General features: G+C 37.4%; 1 protein-coding gene across 1 annotated transcript; it reads right to left on the minus strand.

Annotated features, from left to right (window-relative positions):
• Positions 1-5,368: 5,368 nt before the first annotated feature.
• Positions 5,369-7,755, minus strand: LOC103708623 (homeobox-leucine zipper protein HOX11-like). The gene is made up of 4 exons (XM_026805252.2): positions 7,392-7,755; positions 6,775-7,085; positions 6,546-6,625; positions 5,369-5,992 (listed from the first exon to the last, which is right to left on the minus strand). Exons 1-4 carry the CDS (start codon positions 7,675-7,677, stop codon positions 5,617-5,619), a joined length of 1,053 nt encoding a protein of 350 aa, XP_026661053.2. The 5' UTR covers positions 7,678-7,755; the 3' UTR covers positions 5,369-5,616.
• Between the last annotated feature and the right edge of the window lie 1,146 nt (positions 7,756-8,901).

Raw genomic sequence — 8,901 nt, forward strand, 5'->3', positions numbered from 1 at the left:
TTCATACAATTTTATATATTTAGAAGGATATACACGTAAAAAAAAAATCTTGAATTTTTGTATAAATATCCTCCTAAATATTGAAATATGCATGAATATCCTTTCAAATTGATATTTATATGCATGTCCTTACAAAATACTATTTTTATATGAATTCTGTTAACATAGCGATTCAGCTGACATGGTTAGCTAAAATCATATTTATTTAAATTAAAATTAATTAAAATTATAAAATTATCATTTTACCTCTAAAGCGGGAAATAGGTTAACGGATCTTGCTAGAAACTAATATCTCTACCTTCTTTGAGAAATTTTTCGATCTCTCTTGATCCCTATTTTGACTCCTTCGTTTGAAATCAAAATCATATCCTCGACACCTTTCTCCACTATAGGCAGCCCTTCTCTCTCTTTCATTTGTTGGAGTTCTTGCCACCAAAATCTGAGTCCCTCTTGTTGCTGCCGAAGTTCTCCCTTCATTATATTCTTTTTTATATAAAGATTGTTAGGTCGTGTCTTTCGCTTTATGAATTATTTAAAGAAAAGTGATACGAGGGATTTACAATATTTATCTTTTAGTATAAGAGATTTGCAATGTTTATCTTAGAGTTAGAAAAAATTTCATGTGCCGGCTAGTGGCAAATTTAAAATTGTTGTGATAAGATGGACTCCATATACTAGATCTTTTTTAAAAAAAATCAAATATCCAAAAATAAGTGGCTTAAGGTACAAACGTAAGAGGTGGCCTTCTACTATATTGCTACAAAGGTTGTCAATAAATTTGAAGAGTTTTGAAGTCCAATAATTTTGCTCGAGGATGATTGATGTTGTTCTTCCACCCATGAGCACAACAGTAGCAAAAAGCTTGATTATTGCAATCTATCGCATGGCTTTAAGAGATTCTAATCCCTTTATATATTCTAATACATGTTCTCATATATATATATATATACATCTATAATAATAACTATTACAAGTTGTGTTTCGATAAAATAGGATATAGTGATTGTTATAAATAAAAAAGAATAAAATATAATAATTCATGATTAGTAAAAGAACTTCTATAACTTTTTTCATTATCTAATTGTCGAATCAATCTTTTTGTGAAGCAATATTTTTGCAGAAAATATAGAAGAGTAGGCACTAGACTAAAATCCGAGTGCTAAAACAAGTTGAAATAGGCAAAAATAAAAATTGAATTTTTTGCATGTAAACTTTTTTAAATATGTGAAATTTCATAAATACTATCACAAAGTTGTTATTTGCATGCTTATTCTTATAAATGTGTCTTTTTGCATATCTATCTATTAAAAATATTTTAGTTATTTTTAGCTCTAAACCGCTAATTTCTTAATGGCGTTAGATAGTGTGGGCAAATATGTAAGAAAAAAAAGTATATATACAAAACATATATTTTATAAAAATTATATATAAAAATATCAATTTAAAAAATAATAATTATATAAATGTTAACATTTAGAAATATATATGTATATATAAAATAATGATTAACATATCGACCAAAGGATGAGGCGGCTCATCTCGAGAGATCCCATTCAAAGTCCTTGAGCCTTCCGCTGTCTCATGCGGTCATTCATCCATGTCGTATCTTATTTTTCAGTGCACAAACAAACGAAAGCCGCTCCTTTAGGCTCCCTGGCCAAGCAAATAAGAGGGAATATATATATATTTTCTACTCCTCCATTGTACGTACGTGGAAACTCGAGACCAGCCTTCCTCCCCCTGGTCCAGTTTTCTTGCTAAAGTATGCTTCTTTAGACCCTTAACAAGCTGCATGGAAGTGCAACTGTTAAAACTAAGCCGACCATCTTTTAACAAATTAAAAGCATCGATCAAAGAAACCAAAGCATTTCAACCTCCACATAAATAAATGAATGATTAAAGGGATTTCAACATCTAACAGTGCGTGACATGTTTTGTGGTTCCCAGCTTCCCAACTGTTTCAGAAGGGTCATTTGACCCGTCTCCTTTGATGGACAATACATGTGCACAGTACCAAAAGCTTGAACTTTTTAGTACTTCATCTAACCAAAATAAGTTTGGACCTTGTCTGGCGGAAATTTATGTAAGTTAGGTGCGTCCAAGGTACTGACATGATGCCATTTGTTCTGGATACGCATCACACTTGCATATCTTGAAGCTTTTATGATATATATATATATATATGTCTCTCTCTCTCTCTCCTTTGTAATTGGTAGTATTCAGTATTGGAGGTTATGATTGCTTTAGGCCAACCAATGCAAGAATCTAATTGATCGTAGAGGGCTCTATACTTGTAGAACAGTACTGTTAATGGTTTAATACCGTCCTTTCTTGTTTCAAATTTCTGTTCTTATATTGGTGCGACATCTAATGTAGTGTTTCCTCTGATCTTGAATGCATAATTTATTGCCAATATATTGTTGTTTTAGAAATCCTTGAAAGAAGAAAAGTTGTAATTGGATACGTTTTATTTTGTAAGAACATAAGAGAATTTTGTGGAGGGAAACAACTTCAATTTTATTTTTTGCTAAAAAAAAGGTCATTTTACTTTTATAAATGGCTGTTTTGACTTTCCTAGACTATTGTGTGCCCATATGAATTCGTGACTTATAATACTAGATGCATATAAATCATAAAGTGGAATTGTTGTAAAATTACCTAGTGAAAAACTATTTCTGATTTTGTGGGTTGCATTCACACCTGTTATATATGAGCTGCCGTTGTACCAAATAAAAACCATTCAAAACTCAAATAAGATTGGCTAAGCTTCTTAGTAGCGATACCAATAAATCAATCTTTTTTTCATTTTGATTTTTCATAGCTATTCTTTGACGTACCATTTCCTCCTGTTCCTTTTCTTTTTCATATTGCCAATCCATGTCATTGGACCTTGATGCTAGACTTCATGTATCAACCTAATGAAGTCGTAAAATAACATTTTAGAGGTCTTTGATTTGGTTTGCAGATTCAAAACATTTCACTATAAACTAAATCCAAGTCCTTCAATCCTGTGCCATTATTCTTGAATTATAAACCCTTGCTCACAGCTTCATGGATATGACATGCACAATAATCATAGCATAGCATCATAGCATTTTGTCCAGTATGTTTCTAGGGTATAAAGGAAATGACTAGTTCTTCTTGCCTGTTAAAATGTTCTTTTCTTCTTAACTGATATTGTAGATCTATTGTGTTGATACAAGGTACTCAATTTCAATCCTATCCTTGCTCTGTTACCAATGGAGCTTCCACCATATTGCCTTTAAAGTTAATCATAAACGAAAGATCTTATCTTCCATAAAATGCATCATTTCAAGTGATGCTTGAATGCGCTCCAAGGCCTAGATTGAATCCTTTCTAATTCGCAAGAAGTTGTGGATTCAAAATGATCTTGGTGGACATAGCGGGTAGAAATACCAAAGATAAGAGGGCTTGATCATACCTGAATGCAAGATTTTGGATGTTAATGCGAGGATCCGTGTGGACGTATGCATAGTTAGCTATGTACTATGTAAATCTTAGATATTTATACCGAGCTAAGAAATCCAAATAATTCTTTCAGACTAGTCTTTTTGGATGAGGTTTTGATTTGATAAATGATATTAGAGCAGATCCGACTCATGCCTATATGGACTAGAGGATACCGCAATACAGGCCCATTAGAGCTTATCATAGACTAATATTGGTTTTTGTGATTATATTTGAATAGATTTGTACTCCTAGCCTGACGAGGACGTCAAAGTTTAAAGGAGGGCAGTATGTGAAGATCCATGTAGGCGTGTGTTTAATTTTATATCAGATATGCACTAGATAGATATTAGATATCTATACAAAACTAAGAAATCCAAATAATACTTTTTAAAATAAGGTCCTGGATTGTGATAGTCTATTTGATTGGCACCACACTTTCTTGTTGGACGCACTCATGTTGTGGGGGGGAAGAAAACTTCGATATGTGCTAATTAAAGGTGGAAGTTTGGGCCGTATTCGCGACTTTGACATGGCTTGTTTGATCACTTCAGCCCATTAACAACCCGAAAGTAAAAATAAAAATGTGAATCTCGAGCTACTAAAAGGTAGTGGCTTGACCTGGTGCCTTACTAAGCATCTTGCAAACAAGTTCGTACTATAGTGGTTTTTGGCTGTCAAAGTATCTCTAGCTAAGAGAATTCCATCATTAGAAACTATGAAGAAGCTATTCATCTTTGAGCAAGGCTCTTAACATCTTTATCTCGGAGAAATTTGTCAAACCTTTTTCCACACAAGAACTTGCTAATGTTCTTCAGGAATGCAAAATTTTTATACGATCATTCAGTATCTTCATGCTCAAAATCTCTTAAAGATTCAAAAAAATCTGTGTTAGAAAAGAGATCTACCATGAACTTAATGACAGGACTGATACCCCAGGAAGAAAAACATATAACTGCATGGCTTGTGTTGCTGCCAAAATCCGACCCAAACCTAGATGTGCTTTAAAATTAGTGCTTAACCAGCTCGGTTATGCTCGAATAACTGACCGAGCACACCAATCTTGAAGCACATTTAAGTGGGGCCAAATTTTGGCAGCAACAGATTGTACACCTAAATAAGCCTCTAGTCCCTGAGAAATTCATCAAAAGTTTATTAGTCTTTCGATTTGACCAGCCTATAGACATAGAAGACCTTTCGATTGATCATAACATGCAAATGCTTACAACATGGTTCATGTTTAACATGGTGCCCGTACTGGTGGGTCAGGCAGTGCCCAAAGGCCTGTCAAATAGGTGAGAACCTCCAAGACTCAAGACATATTTGGTCGAACCAAAAGCATCACAGAAATGGTGTTCATGGATATGTCTGTAAAACAATGTGGATATGTCTGTAAACAATGTGAACCCTCTAGTTTGTACTCAGCTTGAAAGAGCCCATGCACATATACATTCATTAGAAAGACACCTATAGGTAGGTGAGACGAAATTAACTAGGTTCTCTAGAATATTTTGTATTTTGAACTGTATTCATATATATTTGGTATGATACTTTTATTTTTAGCCAAAAAATAATAATAATAAACCTCAGAGACATTCTTATCACACACCATTGCCTTATGCAAATATTGATGCCATGAAAGAAACACGGTGTCACTAATTTCACATACAAATTGCCTCTTTGATCAACAAACGGCAAATGTGATAAGATCAACAGGCCATTAACACCCATCAACTCAATTGCAACAGTTCACACCTTTTTTTTTTTCAGCCACCAATAGAAACCTCTCTTTTCGTAATTGCTCTTGGCCATTTGCAAGTACCGTCAAACCTTTCTATCAGTTTTTTTTTCCTAATTACTTATCTTAATAATTTAAGAAAAAAGTGCTGAACAAATAATATGAACACTCAAAGACAGCTTCAGCTTAATAAGCCGAAATTTTATATTTAAAAGAAAAAAAGAGCAAAGTCTGTTAACAATATCAGCAGTCTCTCTCTGGAAAAAGGAACAAGAGAATCCATAAAAATCTCCCAAACCTCCATCTTTTTTTTTCAAAAAAAAAAGGACAAATAAAAATTAAAAAGACAAAACAAGGCCTTTAAATCATGAGTATTTACAAAAAAAGCCACCAGGGGCGCGGACCGGCGATCACGAGGCAGCCGATGGCTGGTGGGTGGGAGCAGGGTGGGGCGCCGGGAAGGAGCGGAAGCGGGGTTTCGAGAAGAGGGAGGCGAAGGAGGATGGCCGGTGGTCGGCGGCCGGGGTGGCGGAGGCGGCGGGCGTGGTGTCTGCAGCGGCGGCGACTGCGGCGGCGGCGGGGGGGACGGTGGTGGTGGAGGCGACGCGCTCGCAGGAGGGGCACATAGAGAGGGTGGTGGCAGGGAGGTGCGTGTAGAAGGGGTGGGAAGTCTTGAGAGCGCGCAGCTCCGCCAGCTCCTTCTGGAGACGGCGGTTCTCCTCCGTTAGCGTCTCGCAGCAGCGCTTCAGGTACTCGCAGTCCACCTCCGTTTGCTTCAGCTTCGTCCTGTTAGATGAAGCAGACCAACGATTAAAAAAAAAAAAATCTTAGCTTGAGAGGTGGGTGCTGAGATAATTAAGCGAGATGAGACACGAAAAAGATTGGATTTTTTTAGGTGAGAGGGGTGATAGAAATATTTGTCAGTAGAGAGTGATTGAGAAAAAAATTACCATGGCTAGATACAAGCATATTAAACGAGGTCATGAAACTCTCTTATCGAGGTGATTGTTTTCTATGGGGAAAAAGAGAAGAGAAGCCCCCTACAATCTCAAATAGGATGATAGAACTGGTTCTTTTTTCGGAGAAAAACAGATCAAAATAATAAAATAAATAGCTTTTATTGCGTTAATAAAACAAATAGTTAAAAATGGAAGAGATTTTTAAAAGAAAAAGGGGATGAGAGAGAGGAGAGACAGAGCTCATCCAACATGGCATAGACTCACTAAAACTTGGAAGGGAAAAACACACACACACACACACACAGAGCCATTACAAAAACCTTCAAAAATTCTAAGAAACAGAGTAAAATAAGAAGAATAAAGGGGAGAGAAATAAACACCTGGCTCTTCTGTTCTGAAACCAGACTTCCACTTGCCGGGGTCGAAGATTTAGTTGCTTAGCCAGAGCAAGCTTTTGTTTCTGAAGATTAAGACAAGAAACAGAAAATTAATAGGGGTTTTAGAAAGGAAAAAAAAGGTTCAGATTTTATCATAGATTCAGGTATACTTTTCATTATGCTTCATTTTTTTTTCCTTTTAGCAACACATAAATAGGGTGGTGAGAGTTACCGGGTTGAGAGTGTTGTGCTCCTTAAAGCTTTCTTCAAGGAAGGCGGACTGCTCCTTCGAGAGGCGGAGCTTCTTCCTTGCAAGCCCGTTCTCCTCCTCATCGCTGGCCCTCGAGGAGGACCTCTCCACCTCCCCTTCGCTCCGGCCGGCCGCCGTACCACCCTTCTCACCGCCTCGACCCCTGGCGGCGAAGTCCATCTGGAACGAAGAGATGGTGCTGTTCGGTGACGACGACACCGCCGCTCCTTCCTCCACTTCCGCCGACGGCGTCTGGTTGACATCGAATCCCCGCGTCGAGACCTCCCAATTTCCTACATAAATGTTCAAATAAAATAACAGACAAGAGTTAAAATCCATCAATATGCACTGTAAGATTCCTAAAAACGGTAAAAAAATCGTATTTTTATCTTTAAGCTTCCGAAGAATAAACGGTAAAGACGACGATTTGTGATAAAAAAATAAAAACCAAAAACAGATCGTTTTATATATCCTATTTTAATTGATTGTTAAAATCCAACAAAAAAAAAAGATCAACAGAGCACGTATTGTTTAAAAAACATACCCCCCCCCCCCCAAAAAAAAAAGAGAGATTTTTGTAGTTTAGTTGGAGTTCTTACTGGTCTCGGGCGCCCAAGGGAACCCCAGCTGGGGCGTCGAGCGCCGTGGAACAGGAGCGAGAGGAAGGAGGTCAAGCTGCACCGGGGGCTCAGCAGAACACCTCTCCTCTCCCCCCTCTCTCTCTTCCTCCTCCTCCTCTTCTTCCTCCTCCCTTCTTCCTCCAAGCCCAACTCCCAACCCCATGCCGAACCCCAGGACCAGCCCTCCCCTGCCTTTCACCCCAGCCTTCTCCGACGCGAAGAATGCCTTCGCCGGCGCCTCCCCCAAGCTCAAGCCCAGCTCCATCGCCACCGGAAACTACTAGAAACAGAGACAGGAGGGAGAAGGAAGGGAAAGGTGATCAAAAGCGAAGCAGGCTAGAATGAGAAAAGGCTTCGGGGTTTTTATAGAGAAAGAGAGAGAGATCGCTTCGGTTTGCAATCGATTGCCAGGGCAAGCGAGTTTGACCGACAAGCCCCGGTTGACAAAACACACGTGACCCACAAAAAGGACGCTAGAAGCCAAATAAAATAACAAAAATAATTTTCTTCAATTAATAAAAAAAATCAAAACAATTATATTAATCATCATTCATGGATTTCATTTCTTCCCCCTTAACATAAAGAACCCATGCTGTCATAAGAAAGTCATATCCACAGTGGCTCATAAATATATGGAAGAAGTTTTGAACTAATGGTTAGGAGCTGTCCTAAGCTTTGGTTTGAGTCCAGTTCATTTATGAGATGGAGCACTTCTAATCTAATGCTTATCTTACCTTCCCAACCGTTGTATTAATTTCCTTTGCAGCTGCCATAAGTATTCTATAATCTTATTAAGGATTTATTTTGTTTATAAATAATGGTTAGTTTTGTTGTTTTGTTTGTTTAAAATGGGAACGGGATTAGGGGCTGTTTGCTAGCTGCAATCATAGGTGATGATAGCTACTGTTATAAGTTGTGGGTGAAGGAGATGATGGCTGCCCCTGGGAATGATATATGATGGGCGCACTCCTTTCATGCAGTATGTGTTTAATTATTAGTTTAATTATTAGCCTTTTATGCATATAGGTCCTTAGAGGCATGGTTTTATATAGATGCCCATCAAATTTTTGTAATTCCAAATACAATAAATAGTCATGGAGCATAAGGCCGACAAGGGAGACTAAAGATTGTGAGCCATGATTTCATTTCCTATTGCATAATTGCATGAGCCCAAGGAACAAGTTCTTTATACCCAAGGCTCCTCATTGGAAAATTTTCAATGGTCCATGGAAATTTCATAGATGATGACTCCAAAGTTCTCTTTGCCATTCATATTATTAATTAGCAATTAATCTTTGGAATTCAGAGGCCAATGAATTGATGAATTAACTATTATAATTATGTTTGTTAAAACATACACTTTGATCAATTACACCTATAAACAATCGAAAGATAAACTCAATGATATTACCCAACTGTCCAGTATCATCATACATCACAGCTTATCAAGCATGACCGTTTCACATTACGCATATTAATTTATGCATCT

This window comes from Phoenix dactylifera, chromosome 8, assembly GCF_009389715.1.
Source record: "Phoenix dactylifera cultivar Barhee BC4 chromosome 8, palm_55x_up_171113_PBpolish2nd_filt_p, whole genome shotgun sequence".
NCBI classification, from domain to species: domain Eukaryota; kingdom Viridiplantae; phylum Streptophyta; class Magnoliopsida; order Arecales; family Arecaceae; genus Phoenix; species Phoenix dactylifera.